This window comes from Pelmatolapia mariae, linkage group LG14, assembly GCF_036321145.2.
Source record: "Pelmatolapia mariae isolate MD_Pm_ZW linkage group LG14, Pm_UMD_F_2, whole genome shotgun sequence".
NCBI lineage: Eukaryota > Metazoa > Chordata > Actinopteri > Cichliformes > Cichlidae > Pelmatolapia > Pelmatolapia mariae.
This window is the reverse complement of record NC_086239.1, coordinates 21,603,426-21,620,821: the sequence shown is the minus strand read 5'-3', so window position 1 is coordinate 21,620,821 and position 17,396 is coordinate 21,603,426. Positions and strand designations below refer to the sequence as shown.

Here is a 17,396-nt window from a genome sequence, read left to right as displayed (position 1 = left end):
CTAGGCTGGTTTGAAAGTCGCCAAAGGTAGAAGAAGAAGCAAGTTCCGAGGAGGGGAGGGCCCTGCAGCTGCTGCTTTCTGGCAGAAACCCCGTAGTGTATCACTGCAGCGCCATTCGGTAACTGCAACAGTATCCAAAATGGCAGGAGCTGATGGAGACGATTCTCTTTACCCTATCGCCGTTCTTATTGATGAACTGCGAAATGAGGACGTTCAGGTAGGAACCCTGATTTTGATATTATTGATTTTTTATATTAAAGACCAAAGCGTTAGGCATAATTTCTTAGTCGTCAGATTGTTAGCTAGCTATCTAGCAAATATGCTAAGTAACGTTCCCGGTCTGGGCCTATCAGGAATTTTCTGCCGGGCCCACCCTACCCGGCTAGTCTAGTTTGTTGTCGACAGTAATATACCGCTCTTTGAGTTGGTTTTTACGCAGATGTACATTTTAATATATTATCACGAAGATTGACAAACTAGGTCATTCATTTAGCTGCTAGCTAATGTCTAGCCAAGCTAGCCGAATGAGGAATCACAACAGCGGGGCGTTTGAGGCCGCAGTGGGTATAGATCACGGCTGATCACGCAATTTATTCCTATCAGTCAGTGGAAAGCTTTGCCTTCTAGCAAGCAATTTGAAACGCTGGGTAGCTTTAGCTAGCAACTTGTGACGCAATTTTAAACCAGATGATAACAGTAATACGCTTTCTTGGGTTAGCAGTATGAATTATAGGGTTGTATTTATTTATTTATTTATTTATTTATTTTGTTATTGGCTCAGGGTTTCTGAATCCATCACTAATTGTTTTCCATTTTGCTTCCAGTTGCGTCTGAACAGCATCAAGAAGCTGTCCACTATTGCTCTGGCCCTGGGTGTAGAGAGGACCCGCACTGAGCTCCTACCTTTCCTCACAGGTAATAAAAGCAGTTTTATAATAAAGCGCTGAATGTGTTGCACTTTAAACTGGGCCTTGTAGTTGCTGAGGCTGCCAGTAATCCACATGTAGATTTACAGTCCTTCTCTCACCCTCAGACACCATCTATGATGAAGATGAGGTGCTTTTGGCATTGGCTGAACAGCTTGGCAATTTCACTATGCTGGTGGGAGGTCCAGAGTATGTCCACTGTCTTCTGGTAAGTCTACAAGCTTCAGATGATAGTTTTTGTAAACACATGCTTGCAAGGAGATGCATTCCCCATTATATTAAATCTTTCAGACCTCTGTAATGATATTTCCTTAGAATTAGCTAGTTTATGTAAAAGTCAATTTATTACACATAGTGTTTTCATGAACTTTGCATCAACAACGTATTTTTCACAAGTGTACCAAATACTAACATTATATTAGGTTGCACTAGGACACAAAAGGTAGTATCTAAACACATCTTAACCCACACAGAGTTCATTTACTGGTTTTAGACTAGTAATAACAAACTGTTGACACAATTACATCAGTCCCTCAGCTTAACAATTTCAACATAGGACTGACCTGTGGACTTAGGATCAAAGATGATCATGTTTGTGACGACAAAAATAAAAGTAATCGACTGACATTTCAGCTCTTCAGATTTGATGATTTTGTTAACTTTCCTTTGTTCATTGTAAAGAGATTTTAAATTTAGAATTAGCAGTACATCATATTCTATACAATTGTTATATCACAACCTTGTATAAATTTTCAGTTTGTTGAAAGGTACATTTTCTAAATTCAGACTGTAAGCAATCCTATACAGCCAGTCATTTTTTAGTGTTTATGTAGCATCTAGAGATTCATTGTGAGTAACCCCTTAATGCCTATTGTATCATATTTGCTATATAGAGTTTTTGTGAGATGTTTGTTTGTGATGCTTTTCCATCATCAGTGTGGATTAAGTTTTCTCCACTTATTTCTTCTTGATGTTTAGCCTCCTCTGGAAAGCCTAGCTACAGTGGAAGAGACAGTAGTCAGAGACAAAGCTGTAGAGTCCCTGCGAAAGATCTCTCAGGAGCACTCTCCAGTTGACCTGGAGGTCCACTTTGAGCCTTTGGTGAAGCGGTTGGCCAGTGGCGACTGGTTCACTTCTCGCACATCTGCCTGTGGCCTCTTTAGCGTGTGTTATCCTCGTGTCTCCAGCACCGTCAAGGCTGAGATTCGCCAGTAAGTGGCTTCTTGAAAAGGGGACAGATTTTTAAATTGCTCCAAATCCTTTTTTCTTAACTTATTTGCTTGTAATGAGTCACTTGGTGGTTGTTTTAGTCTTCTAACAAGGTTTCATTTGATGTTTGTTGTTATTTCTAGGCATTTTCGCACCTTGTGCTCAGATGACACTCCTATGGTGCGTCGTGCTGCAGCATCCAAACTGGGGGAATTTGCCAAAGTCCTGGAGCTGGAGTATGTAAAAAGTGACATAATTTCCCTTTTCACTGCCCTGGCCTCTGATGAGCAGGTATGAACATCCATCCAAAAAAAAATCCATTGAACTGCAGTGTTCTTTTTTTGGGTAGTCCATTCTTGGTGTCGTTGCCTGTTGGGAGGCCAAACCGATCCCATCTTTCTTCATCAGGACTCAGTGCGGCTGCTTGCAGTGGAGGCTTGTGTCAGTATTGCCACTCTGCTGCCTCAGGAGGATCTGGAGACCCTGGTGATGCCAACCCTACGTCAGGCTGCAGAAGATAAGTCCTGGAGGGTCCGTTACATGGTTGCTGACAAGTTCTCTGAGGTAAACTGAAAAACAACTTCTTTGATTTAAATGTAGAATTAACATTTTGGAAATTCTGTTTAAAGCTAACTTTAAATAGGGCACTTTTTTGATATAGAGTAATTCTGAAGTGGAGTTGACTGTTTTTCTTTTACTGGATATAAAACCAACAACAATAAAAGGTTCATACATTTCATTGTTAACCTGCTGTATGTCTTTGATAAATGTTAGTAATCTTAGTTTAGACACATGTAGTGCTTTCAAAGAATTGTTTGACATCACACCATTAAATAAACCACCCCTGTCCAAACATTTGTGCTGCACATTTACTGAGCAAAGGTGTCATTGGAATAATAATGATTAACAAACCCAACATCCTCAAACAAGTAGCTGAGATTAAAATCTTAACTTCCTGTCAGAACTTTCAGAAAAAATACTAAGAGCAAAAACAGGATGGAGAGATTTCAAGGTGGCTCTCTTAGACTTGAGCTGGATTAAAGTTCTTTGTTGCCATGCTGCCGTGGGCACAACTAATCACATGCATTCAACTAGGTCATTGAGCCATTTTTGATCAAAAGAATCTATGCAGCTGCAAAACTCTATTGAGCTTTATTATGAAGGTGACACAAGTTTAAATTAGCCCACAAACATTACTAATAGGTAATTAAAATCTTTTACCAGTGGGCTTTAATTAAGATTTGTAATATTTGGAGCTTTATCTTTGCATTTTCATTACAATAACACCATGGTTTTGACGTATTTAGTAAGTTCTAGAGCTAATAAAAAACGTGTTTTTATTTGCAACAAAACAGTTGTGATATAAGGAAAAATGCGTAGTAAATATTTATTAGCTTGAACAGGCCTATTTCAGAGGCCATTTTGAGTTTTACCTGTGTCTGTGCAAATAAATCAGATTATAAGTAGCATCAGAAAAGATTTAAGTATTGTACATTTTAAAAAGTCAGTTTCCAGTCTAGCCGAAGATTTAGCAAGACTGCAGCTTTGACATGCATCCATGCAATACACGGCTATACAGGGTCAGCAAAATCAAGAGGATAAGGTGCCAGGTGATAGACCCAGGCCATGGCACGTACATTAAAAAAATAATAATAATAATTCTGGTTTATACATAGAAATCTTAAAGTTTATTTCCATCTTAATATTCATTGAAACCTCTTAACTATCAGTGTTGAGAATTTTGAGTCAGGTTGTTTGCTCATAATATCACAATGTGAACTTTTAGCCACATTATAACCTCCCAGTATCTTCCAGTAACCTTTTTACTGGAAGACACTGGGAATTGTCTCACATGCTAAGTAAGCATGTGAGACAATGCGTGGGTTCCCTCCGGGCACTCCGGCTTCCTCCCACCGTCCAAAGACATGCAGTTTGTGGGGATAGGTTAATTGATTAGTCTAAATTGCCCATAGGTATGAATGCGGGAGTGAATGTGAGTGCGAATGGTTGTCTGTCTCTGTGTGTTAGCCCTGCGACAGACTGGCGACCTGTCCAGGGTGTACCCCCGCCTCTCGCCCTATGACAACTGGGATAGGCTCCAGCGCCCCCCGCAACCCTGAAAAGGATAAGCGGAAGCGAATGGATGGGCTTACTTAGTAAATGGAGATTAATTGATTTCTGTCTGAATGTAGCTCCAGAAAGCAGTGGGCCCAGAGATCACAAAGAACGACCTGGTCCCAGCTTTCCAGAATCTTCTGAAGGACTGTGAAGCTGAGGTCCGTGCGGCTGCAGCCAACAAAGTCAAAGGTAGGAGATTTTCTTAAAATGAATCGCACTGGCCGAACATGATTCAGCCTCTTGACCACTGCTTTCTATATTTTGATGATGTATTTTTCCCTTTGTTAGAATTCTGCGAGAACCTTCCAGAGGACAATCGTGAGCAGATCATCATGACTCACATCTTGCCCTGCGTCAAGGTAAAAAAAAATATAAATAAATAAACTTTTCTGTCAGCTGCAGTGTGATATTTCTTGTCAGTAAGACAAGAGTTTTGTGTTCACTGGTAAAGAAAGAAAAACAAATAAAAGCTTACCTTTTCATTGTTCCCTTGAAGCATTTTCGAATGCATATGATGTTGCAGTACCTGCTTGTCTTATTTTGTCCATATTTATTTATTTATTTTGGGGGGGGGGGGGGGGGGGGGGTTGACCAGTGCCATTGCTGACATTGGTCTGGAGCTTGGCGAGAACATGGGTTTTGAATAAACCCCGACTTTAACAGCATTGTTATACACTAAAGTGTCCTTGCTGTAGATAAATGTGCTTATTAGGACTCTGGTAGGGCAGTGGAGCCTCCAAGGTCCTCTTAAAATTGAATGCATGTTTAAAGCTGCAAGCGTACCCTTAAAGACTGAATTTTTCCCAGCTTCTCCCCAGATTTTAGCAATTGATGAGATTTTTACATGTGTTCAAAACTATGAAAATAAACCTTTCCCACAAATATTTGGATCAAAAGGAGAATTGACACATTGTAAATATGGTGTGCTTTGATCAGACTACACCATAAACGCAAATCAAATGGACAGCATCCACATGCAGAAAACAAAGCGCCCGTTGTGTGACTGCAATCTGTAGGGGCAGCAGACCATGAGATGCTCAAAGATGCCCACTAACTTCTTTAACCAAGAGAACTTTTAAAGTCTTTGTGAAGGATTAATAAATGTGTTCTGAGTTGGTCAAACCACAGAAAATGTGATTTAAACCACACAGTCACATGTGGGAGCAGCAACAGAAATGATGATGATAATAATAATGGTTTCAGGGAAAAAAAATCCTCTAAAGTACTAGGGGCGTGTCTGCTAAAGGAGTAATTGTCAGCTCTCTGACCAGCCTAAATATACAAACTTAAGTTCTTTCGCCCAAACTGGCTGGGTGCACAGTGTAGATATGAACTGTCTTTGATGCCTGGCTGCATGTATACCTTGCCAGCTGTATCACCTGGCAGGATGGGGAAGGATGTAGTCGGTTCAGCTACATTCAGATTTAAAGTGTGGATAATCCTTGAATCTTAGTTGTCTCCTGTGGAGGGAGGGAAAAAAAAAAGAGACTATCTTGTATAAAGTGTTCACTGAGCAGACATGTTTGGTTGGTGACCCTTAGTCTGCCATCACCTTCACAAAAAGTAAAACATTTGTTTGTGTAAGCCTAAGAATTTTGAATAAGAGCACCGAGCTGTTTTTGCAGGGAAGATCCATTTCTCAGACAAAGACATAGTTAACAGTAAAGCCGTAGCCTGTAAGAATAGCAGGAGAATCTAATTATAATGAGCTCTAGATCTTATAATGTAATGTTTGGGGCAGATCATTGTTAAATATGGTTACACTGTCATGAAGTCATGATGTTGAAAAGGTGGCATCCATATCTCTTATATTCTCTAGAATATAAGAGATTAATTTCCTCAATCTAGTAATAAATAATTCAGGTTTTTCTCATTTATAGCACTTTTCTAAAACATTTTATCATTTATTGGAAGCAAATCTCTGAATTCCTTTAAATTGACGTCAAGGCCTTATGTTTTGCGGTTATGTTGTATAGACTATACATGCCAGTGTTGTTCAAGTTTTAAGCAGCAGGTGGCACTATTGTGTTGTAACTAACTATTGTGTCACTAAGGGTAGTGGAAATACAGGTAACCTCACAGTGGAATTCCTGGAACTGTACTTTTTTTTTTTTTGTGTGTGTGTGTTTGAAAGAGAGCAAGCTGCATGACTGTCATAAGAAGTCTGTGTTTGTCCTGTAAACATACATACAGCAGTGGGAAAAGCCATCCAGGTAGCAACAAACACACTTCCCTGGAAAAATGTAATAAACGTCATAGCACGGGCACTTGGCACACACATACCATCACTCCCACTGCAGAGTTGATTTTATTGGTAGATTGAAATGCCTGGTGTGCTGATATATTTGTATGTTCTGGGAAAGGAAAAATAATTTTTCAAAGGTTTTATAGTTCATTAGAGGCTTCCATGTAATACTGGTTTGAAAACACAAGTAAACATGAGCATTTAGATAACAAGCGATTTCTTTGCTTGTTTATGTACACCCATTTCTGTTTCTGTCTACATCACATTTTAAGTTTTTCCACGCACAGTTGTTAGATGCAATGACTGTAATTCTCACTGGTATTAAGTTCACTTTACCATGTATTTACACACAGGTCGATTATAGGCTCCTTGTGTGCTGCGTTGCAAATATGAGCCATTGCAGTGGTCTTGATGTTTATTTACATACTTTGTCTTAACTATTTGTTTGGGCTGATCTCTCTGTCTCCTGTGTTTCCCGTCCTCCATTAGGAACTTGTTTCAGACACCAACCAGCATGTGAAATCGGCTCTGGCCTCAGTCATTATGGGACTTTCAACCATCCTGGGCAAGGACAACACAATAGAGCACTTACTGCCTCTATTTCTGGCTCAGCTCAAGGACGAGGTAAAGGAAATGCAGATTTTTAATTGTGGACCACAGTTTCTTTATATTAGACAGCTGGCTTTGGAAATCCACAAGGCACGGTTGTGGTTTGGTACCACTGTAAACAAACGCTGCTTACAAGGCAGCCCAATTTGACCAAGTTCTTTGGCCTTCTGTGATCAGCACGTCTGAGACAGCAAAGCCACTTAGCCGCAGCCACCAGATGTACCTGGCTGCCACCTGGCTGGGTAGGAGGATGATTCATGCAGTTGGCAGCCTAACTGAGACCTTACAATTGGAAGACTGATTGGCTGCTGTCTGAAAGAAAGCATAATTAAGTCAGACACAGCTTAGCCAAATGGGTTACTGCTTGATGCATTCTGATTGTATTTTCAGTAATAAGGAATAATTGTGGATATTTGCTGATTAAAGGAGGTAGGGTTGTGTGTCTAACATCCGAGTTATTTTTGCAACTGTCAGTATTACTTTTGTAATCATTTTTCAAAGAAGCTGCTGCAAGAATCAAATTGTAGAGCAGTCCTGATTCTGTATTAGGTTAATGTGAGCCGTGTTTTAGCTCCTGAATATTGATTTACATTGTTCCTCTAAGTGTGTTAGGTTCATGTTGAAGAATAGCTCACTCACATCTTCCCACAATACATTGTCCCATTACATTAGTGAATATTGAGATCAGACACAAGTTTGGCAGGTTGAAGACAAACGTGTATCAATGTTTTGGAAGGCTTATGCTTTAAGTTCCTCAACTCTCTTCCCCTAGTCCTATTTAAAGACGGCCCATTTTCCTCACGGCACAAACACAAGACTAAGTGACTAATTAGATTAACGTCTAAACTGACAGCTTTGACTTGCAAATTTCAAATCAAAGTCCATTTATCTGAGAAAAGGGAGACACTGTACAGATTTCAGATAGTTTCTGTGGCCTGTTCAGCTACTGCTCTGTCCCAGCTTAAGTTAGTGTGACTGAATGTGTCAAATCATTCTTCAATTTGTGGCTTCTGGAGTTTAAAGTATGTTAATTTAAAAAGTTTAGCTGTGTACTTTTGCTGTTCCAGTTAATATCCTGTTCAAAGCTGAACAAACGCAAGCCTTAATTTCAGGCTCTTTATAATAAACATTGGTTCCACTTTGTAAGACATAACCTCTTGGCAGTCTGGCCTTTTTTGATGGGGTTGGCGTAGTTGGATACATAATATGTGATTGGTCTTTTTTTTTTTTCTTTTTTTTTTCACTAAGTGTAAAATATATAGGTTAAAAAGTTTTACATTTTCGATTATATCGGGTTTGAAATGAATCAGAATTTGATGACAGTAGGCTGGCATGACCTTAACCTATCCCTCGTAATTCGTCTGTTTTAGTGCCCTGAGGTGCGTCTGAACATCATCTCCAACCTTGACTGTGTGAACGAGGTGATTGGCATACGACAGCTCTCTCAGTCACTGCTGCCGGCCATTGTGGAGTTGGCAGAAGATGCAAAGTGGAGGGTTCGCCTTGCCATCATAGAGTACATGCCCTTGCTGGCAGGACAGCTGGTGAGTCGTGGAGTCTAGGAAAGACAGCTGCAAGCCATATAACATGTTTTAAATGTCATCCTTAATTAACACCATGTGTAAAAACACCAATATTAGCTAAAATGCTATCAGGCCCGATTTGACTGTAGATAACCAGGAAATGGTTGTGATTATATTTTATCCTTTTTCCTGCAGGGAGTCGAGTTCTTTGATGAGAAGCTCAATACCCTTTGTATGGCCTGGCTTATTGACCATGGTAAGGTGCTGTTATGGGTTTCAAAGTTTGTCAATTTGATGTAATATCATCGTCATAGGATGATACTTTATCTGTTGGGTCTTAAGGTGGAGCTGAGTATTTGACTGTTTGCATATTTGTTTGTTGGGGAGGTATTTGGTTTTCAATTTTGGGATTTGGATATTTGTTCATATATTTTATGTAAATGCATACAGTCAGCTTTGGTGCCTGACACCCTTCTCACTCACAGCAGTGGTCTTCACACTTCAGCTCACCTCATTGTTGCCAACTTGGCGAACTTATGAGACGCTGCTTAAACAGATGCTTTCTTTGCAACACCCCCTTTATCCTATGAATACAAATCTTAGCCTGAAAATTGTCCTCGTTTTCTAGTTTTCGCTGCAGGAGGGTTGCACTTACTGTGGCAATGCCCCTAATTCTCTCGCCTCTTCCCAGTGGCATTTTATTTGCTTTGGCTGTCAGTGCTCGGTAGCACTCTGATACCTTCATCATACACTAGCTCTTTTTTTTTTCTTTTCTTTTCTTTTTAACATAAGTAGGCACTGCTTATTCCTTTATGATTTATTTTCACCATTACATATCCACACGGTTGTATTTTGATTCTCTCTTTAATTTCTCTAACTGAACTTTGCACGCAGTTTAGAGAGGTCCTCTTACCAGTCTGATACTATTTTATGACCAGGTCAGAGAGACTGTTGGAGAGAAGAGACTAATAAGCTTAGAGGGTGGAAGTGAAGAAGTTTCAGGGTAAAGAAGGGATGAGATGGAGGTGTTTTGTTTTATACATACCATTGGAGACTCTCCATCTGTAGAGTAGTACAGCTGTAATCAGCAAAGAACTAAATCATCTAGTACAATGGTGTTTGAGAAGTTGTCAGATCTTGTGTCATAATAGAACTGTATATGGACCCTCTCATTTCCATTTTGACACATGAAGGAGTCATCTACATTTGTGCAGATCTTGGGTGATCTCGAGTTGCTACGTTGTGTTAATCACGGCAGTTCTTCTATTGGTTTTTCAGCTCGTCTGCACAGTTAAAGGGCTCCTCTTTCATTGCACTCAGTCACGTAGCAAGTTTCAGTCAATTTAAGAAACGTTATCTTAACCCATCTTCTCCGTTCACTCTGCTTTGTGGGAGTAGCTGCACGCAGTCAGTGAAACAGAAAACAAAGAAAAAGAGAATCTAGAACCTTGAGTGAAAACAGTTGTCGGCACAAAGACTTGCACTGACTGGAAATTGAAGCAAATACACATAAATGAGGTAAACAGTGTCCTGTTGGAAACTTTTAATAATTTTATCCTGATGGATAATTGTATACGGTTATTTCCAGTATATTTTTTAAACATGTCTTGTTGATGTATTTATCTCCCACTGTTATTGATTCACATTGTGTTTTATGTAACACACAGAAAGCCTGTAAAGAGAATTTCTCTGATAATTTGCTCCCAGGAGAGCCTGCCCTCAGACCCTCCTAGCTGTAGCAGCATTTTACTCTGTCCACGCGATGCTGTCACCCTTCGCTGTTTGCATCCCCATAGAACAGTTCAGCCACTCTGTCATACTTTGTTACGTCAGTTAACCTTGTTTTTCTATACAACAGCCTGCAGTTCTAGCTTTGGATTTATACTGTTGTTAATGGACTTTAAAATCCCTGTTGGGTCACTGAGTGAGTCTGTGTGTGTTTATCTGTGCATGTTTGCCCTGGGGTCTTTCTCTTCCCGGTAGTTTTAAACGGTTCTGCGAAACAATCATCCTTATTCAAACGCTGAAAGAGCTGTTTATCCTTAGAACTTCACAACACACCCAACTGTATTTATAACCTAGAATATTTGTGGTATGCATTAAGTTTTCACTGAGTATGTAGTGTTCTTTTGACATTGAGTTTTCCAATTAGAGAGAGACACGCTCTCTGTTGAGGACAAAGGGCCAGCTGGGTTACATCATTGGAATGCTGCTGGTGTGAGTTTCTCTACGTGTGTGTGTGTGTGTGTGTGTGTGTGTGTGTGTGTGTGTGTGTGTGTGTGTGTGTGTGTGTGTGTGTGTGTGTGTGGCTGGGGTTAGGGCTGTGCCACACTTACGTAAGCCCTTCAGAGAAAGACGGGAGCACAGGAATCAGCCCAGAATCTTTCCCTCACTGGCTTAATTACAGAGAAAATTATTTGTGTATTTTCCTTTTTTTTTTTTTTTTCACACAGCATACAAATACCATTAATCTAATTTCTAACAGTGAGTTCTTCTATTTGTCGCTTTATTGCTCTAAATTCTATTTGAGGTCAAAGATGTAGTGTCATAATTGTAAATAATGCTGATAAATAAAATATGTAATTTTTGTTGAATGGATGTAGATACTGCATATATCCTAACAATGGGATAAAATCAGGGGGTAAAACAATGGATGGGACATTTTGTACTTTCATTACAGTAACTTTAAAACGTATGTCAGACTTCACTGATGGACACGCATGTAAACAAATCTTCATGGATGTTGTGGTTGTGAGACATGAAGATTCTCTTCACAACCAGTGTAGGATAACCTTTGCCCAACAACGCAACTGCAGAAATGCTCTTGGGTGTATTTATAACAAGATTGGCAGCTGTATTTACATTTCCTGGCTACAGACTTAAAATATGTAATGAGATGGATAAATCAAAAGAAGGCTCCTTCAGTAACAAAGATCTAAGTTGTCACAGAGAAGACAATGGCCTGCATGTGTTGGCTGAGTAACCCTCTGGCCTTAAAAGGATGACTGTCCAGATGAGATATAACCAAAACAGAATAGATACAATTATAGTAAGTTAGTCATCACATAATAATGTGTTTTGAGGGCGTGTTTTTCTGGCTTGTGTGTGCGTGCAATTATCGCCCTGATTTTTATTGTCCAGCTCGAAGATGTTCGCAAGCAAACTGCTCTTGCTGTTCCCTTGACCAAATTGGTTCAGTATGATGAGTCTTGTTTGCCTCAGGGCTCTGCAGTTTATACCAGTGCCCAGAGAGAATTTCAGTCACCTTTTTAAGTCGGCCATCTCACACACTAATAGACGCACTCACTCCCACTGAAATCAGTACAACTGTGTGCATGGCATATTTTGTCACACTACATGGATGTTTATATATAACCTGAAGCATGTGTTGACCCACAGTCATTGTTGAACCTGAATGTGTCCTGTGTAAGCACAGGGCCACACTCTGATCCCAGCACAGCCGCTCTGTCTGTTAAAGAGGTGTAAAACAAGCAGTATGTTAGCAAAGTGTTGATGCCATTACACACCTCACATGTGCGCTTTTGCAGAAAATTTGTCCTCCAGATTTGGAAAGAGCTACCCATCAAACTCATTCACAGAGACCTGGAAAGGGAGACATGGCACACACAGACCTTTCACACAGAATGCTGTTGTGTGTTTTTTCTAGTGTATGCCATCCGTGAGGCAGCGACCTGTAACCTAATGAAGCTCGTGGAGAAGTTTGGAGCAGAGTGGGCCCAGAACACCATCGTGCCCAAAGTGCTGGGTATGGCCAACGATCCCAATTACCTCCACAGGATGACCACTCTGTTCTGCATCAATGTGAGTCGACAGAACTTTATTCTATATGCTTGAATGCACATGACGGCCTTTGGAGTTTGTTTGAAGGGCTTATTTTCTGTACTGATCCATCTAAAATGACTCTAGTCTCGCTAATAAAAAGCAGAGATTAGTTGTTTTTCTTATACTACCAGCTGTCGCCAAGTGCTTTCTCGTAGTGGATCGTTAGACCGTGAGGTTTCTGTTTTGTTGTGGCAGCTTTGCCTTCTGTTACAAAGCGCCTCAACATAACTTGTTTTTCTTTGGCACTCTTTGAGTACCTGTTATGTCTTAAAGGTTTCAGACTCGCAGTATTGAAGCTAGATTCAATAATGCTGATCCACTTTATTGCACTGCACATGGGAAAAGCCCAGTTTAGGAATTAAGGGTTTGTTTTATTAGTATAAATGCAGTAACTTTAACAGGGCAAGCTAAGCTCTGTACTAAAATATGACCCAAGTATACTTATCTGGATCACCTACCTTCTTCACTTAAGGTAAACGAAGGCAGCAGTCACTATTAGGAAAGAAGTGTATAAGCTTCTTAAAAAATAAATCACTTACATGTAGATTTTGTCATCTTGGTAACTCCTGCATTCTCTGTCTCAGGCTTTGTCAAAGGCATGTGGCCAGGAGATCACCACTAAGCAGATGCTACCCGTGGTCCTCAAGATGTCCAATGACCAAGTGGCCAACGTCCGCTTCAATGTGGCGAAATCCCTTCAGAAGATTGGCCCTATCCTCGACAGCAAGTATGTTGTCTGGAATTTGAGCACTCAGTGCTTTGTCTGCACAGTGGAGGGAGAAATTCGACTAAAGTCTGAAATCCAGAACGAACTTTGAGTCTAATAAATGTTGTCCTCACCTTGTCCCTTCCAGTGCCCTTCAAACAGAAGTGAAGCCAGTGCTGGAGAAGCTGGCTTCAGACACAGACATGGATGTTAAATACTTTGCCCAGGAGGCCATTAGTGGTAAGCTTTCCTGTCATTTCCTATCACCATTTAACAGATTGAGTGATATTTGACATATATTTAAAAATTACTAAAATTGCAATTCTTATCTTCTCTTTTGTACACAGTTCTGGCGCTAGCATAACCGGCCAGCCCGACATGGGTTAACCAGATACCCACCTGAGTCAAGGCAACACTTTTACAAGATATTTATTGATGTTCAGGATCAACTGGTTAATGTATAGAGAAAGCTGTCAACAGTTTTATTTTTTGTTTCTTTTTCCCTATGTTTATTCCTTTTTCTTTCTTTCTTTCTTTTTTTTTTACTGTCCAATGGGTGTCCATGTCCAAGCATAGCACATAGGCTTCTTTGTTAACCTTTCGCTTTGCTGTAAATGGGTGCTTCTACAAAGGCAAAGTGTTGATGAAACTGAAATAAGTGGTGCATGCTGACTAATGTGCTACTGTACTCGCTAGTCATTGCTAACCAGTACCCCCCTCACATTCCTCCCTTTTTATGCCCTTGGCCGCTGTTGTACTTGAGCCGCAGTCATCGCACCGTACCACGTCTCTGTTAGCTACCTAGGACTGTGCTAACTGTCTGTGCTGCAGCACTTTTTCTCCCAGTGTTAGATGGAAACTTTTAGCAGCAGATGGTGCAACAAGCTGTTAATTTTTTTCCCTGAGCTTCGTCTTGAAACAGCCCCCTTTTCCCAGAGATGCAGCTCTACAGAGAAGTAGAAATTAAAAGGTCTTTCAAGGTGTTATGGAATATTTTTTTTGTTTTTGTCACCAAATCAACCCCCTCTCCTCTGAAATCCTTCACAGAATTAGAATCTACAAGGTTTTAAAGAAATGATGTCCTGTGTAATTCCTCATCCACCAGACTGCTGTGCTCTGAGTTGGTCAGTAATGGAGAGGGGCCAGATCAGTTGTAAATTGTTGCTCATAACTGTCCCACATCCAAATTAGTAATTTTTGGTACGCGTGGAAGGATGGGAAGTAATGTTCTGTAGTATATTGTCGGCATTGCTCTTAATCTTTGTGCCAATGACTTTAGAAAGCAGCTGTGTTTTCTTTTAATATGCCGGTAAACCGTTTTCGCCTGCCATGTTGTGTAAAAAGACAGCATTGTTTTCTGGAAGCGACACTATTAGTCTTGACGGTAATGGGATCGTACAACTTAATTGACTACAGCTATCGGGGCTAGCGCACAACCACAGCAGTCCATGCGCTCTAGAGCCGATCAATTTTTTCCTTAAATCCATGTTTGGGTGCCCCCTCTCCCCTCCCCTCCTCACTGAACAGGAGGTTTAAAAGCCTTTCAATAAACGTTAAGGGCCATCACTTTTAATCGTTGCTTAAAAACCTCTACACAATGGAGAACAAGTGCATGCTTTGAAAGAAAGTGGGAAGGGGAGCAGGGAGCATGTGTACGTAAGGCTGCATAATGTTTTATTACGGGGTGGGAGCTGGGGTGGTTATGGGCGGATTGAATAAATGTATCGTCTGTGCTGATAAAAGGAACTTTTGTCTTTCCCTGAACTCCTTATGCCATTCCCTTCTCCTCTCTTCTCCCCTCCCTCCTTCCTCATTTTGTTCTTGAATAAACCTTGATTGTTGATTGTCCTGTATCACGAAGACTGCGCTTTTATTTTTGTTTTGAATTCTCTTCTAAATTGGGATGCTGTACTACTGTATCTTGATCTGAATAAAGTAACACAGAGGAGCCAGTGTACCCTTCTTTTGTAACTTCGCAGTTAGGACATTAAGTCCTTTTTGTCAGTATAATTGGCCACTTCAGGGTGAAGACAGGAATCATCCAATTAAAACAATTTGGAGAATAACAGACGAACCACTATAAAATATTCTTGAAATATAAATTGTATTGACATCAAATCACAGGCCTGCTGTGGATGTTTAGCTTCTTATATACAAATTACTATTAAAAATGGTGACAAAGGAAAAACCAGTAAAAGCTGTCTTTTGGGGGGTCTCTTTGTATTTACAAACCCCTGCTGGATGGATGGAACCATTCTTCCCAGAGATATTCCTCATCTGGTGTTTTGATGATAGGAAAGAAGAGAGATGTCTACCACTTTGTTCTACAGTGTACTCCACTGGATGGAGGACCTGTGACTGAAGTCATAGCCATTGGTCCCTTGTGCCATCTGCATAGGGGGCTGTAGAAAACATCCACAACACTGGTTTCTCCCAAGAGGCAGTTTCCATCTGGATAGAAAGTATGGGGTGGGTATTGATACATAATAGTGCAATATTATTACATTACAGGGACACCAAATACAAAAGTTAAATAAATTAAGATAAGACAGATATGTCGTATCATATATCTGTCTTATAAGACAGATGTTTGATTTTTGATGATTTATAGTGGTTAATTGCTGTATTATCAGAAACAGATTGCAAGCAGTTGCCAACACGACCCTATTCACTACAGACTAATTGACTCTGTCTTATGGCAGGTTTTAGTGTTTCTATGCTTGACAATCTGATTTTGCAGCAAACTGAAGATAAGTAACTTAACCTCCTAGGACCTGGCGTCCACATATGTGGACATCATATTTTGGGTTATTTAGACCAAAATACTCAATTTTGCTCTACAAGGGCCTGATATCCACTTACGAGGACATTATACTGCTACTGTTCTATCAAAATTTTAAACGAATATCCTCATATGTGGCTCTTATTTTTCATAATAACAAAAATAAGGTAAAAAAAAAAATTCTGGTAATTCTTTGTTTTTACATTCATCGGGCCCCAATATGCCCAAATATCAAAGAGAAATTAAAAATGCATGCCATGGAAGAGTTCGGGTCTTAGGAGGTTAATAGAACTGATATTAAGTTTAACTTTGAGGGCATACTTTGCTGTTTTTTTTGTTTTTTTTATTAAAGGTCATTAATTGCTACATATGTATACATACGTATGTGTGTGTGTGTGTATACACATGTATATGTATATATGTGTATATATATATGTGTGTGTTTATGGGCTATGGCTATGCCCATGGAAAGATTTTATAGAAAACACCTGTTCCACCCCCTTAAAAAACAAAAGGCATCATAATGGTGGCCTGCTTTGACAATTGGCGGGTCACTCATTATGATTTTGGCCCTATGAGAAGGGCATCAAAGTGCTACCATAATAATCAAGAATGACTTTCAGCTTTTCTGCTTGAAATTTCCCGATATAGTACTTGAAATGATTTCACCAGTGAAAGAAGTCAGTGAGTCAGAATGCAATCAGTGAGAGAAAACAGCTGAAGTTTCTGGCGATGTGCACTGGATGAATTTGGAGGGTTTCTGGTCTTAAGTTCTGAGTCGAGTTGACGTATCGGTTAAATGTGCCTGAAGGAGTTGAAGTAATTGAAAGCAAGTGAGGCATCAAAGGAAAAGAAAGAAAAAGCAGTGGCTCAAGGCTGGGACTTGCCCATTCTGATTTAACATGGTGTTAAAATCACTTGTGTCACTTTGGCTTAATGATTGAACCTGTTTTCTTGCAGTGAAGTTGAGTCTGATCACAGTTCTGTGATGGTGTTGCAGGTTATGCTCCTCCTCGTTCATCAGCATTCCCAGAAGTAGCAGGGGTTCATGATCACATATTTCTGGTTAAAGGACAACGTCTAACCCCCCCCCCATTTATGACGAAGACAGGCGTTCTAACACACTGTCTCTTTGCCACTACAAGAAGATTGTAGATTTATGTATCTGTATATTTAAGTCTAATCAACAACTAGAAAAGTTGGTCACAAGCAGAAAGATACAATTTTGTCCTTGTGATTTAAATGCTCTTTGTTCGATTTGGAAGGAGTGCTTCTCAGCCTGTAAACGTCTGGAGGAAAATGTGGCATTAATTTCACCTGGTCTCATATTTGCTCAGTTCTGACCTGGTAGGCAGCTGTTCAGAGATGAAAGCGAAGGTCCTGCGGGCTGTTTTGGCCACGGGGAACCACGCAGAGCAGGGGCAGGGTCTGCAGC

At 40.2% G+C, this 17,396-nt stretch overlaps 1 protein-coding gene across 1 annotated transcript; it reads left to right on the top strand.

Moving 5' to 3' along the window:
* The first annotated feature begins 85 nt into the window (after nucleotides 1–85).
* Nucleotides 86–15,127, top strand: ppp2r1bb (protein phosphatase 2, regulatory subunit A, beta b). The gene is made up of 15 exons (XM_063493157.1): nucleotides 86–217; nucleotides 825–915; nucleotides 1,034–1,134; nucleotides 1,905–2,137; nucleotides 2,279–2,426; nucleotides 2,544–2,699; nucleotides 4,328–4,442; nucleotides 4,542–4,612; nucleotides 6,988–7,122; nucleotides 8,478–8,651; nucleotides 8,826–8,886; nucleotides 12,298–12,452; nucleotides 13,058–13,200; nucleotides 13,328–13,419; nucleotides 13,527–15,127. Exons 1-15 carry the CDS (start codon nucleotides 140–142, stop codon nucleotides 13,541–13,543), a joined length of 1,770 nt encoding a protein of 589 aa, XP_063349227.1. The 5' UTR covers nucleotides 86–139; the 3' UTR covers nucleotides 13,544–15,127.
* Nucleotides 15,128–17,396: the final 2,269 nt, after the last annotated feature.

What these genes read in the sequence shown, in the direction of transcription:
- ppp2r1bb (XM_063493157.1), top strand. Translation starts at nt 140, where the DNA reads ATGGCAGGAGCTGATGGAGACGATTCTCTTTACCCTATCGCCGTTCTT. An exon ending in GCTCCTACCTTTCCTCACAG is followed by an intron (nt 916 to 1,033) that starts GTAATAAAAGCA and finishes TCTCACCCTCAG; the next exon opens with ACACCATCTATGATGAAGAT. An exon ending in ACATCTTGCCCTGCGTCAAG is followed by an intron (nt 4,613 to 6,987) that starts GTAAAAAAAAAT and finishes GTCCTCCATTAG; the next exon opens with GAACTTGTTTCAGACACCAA.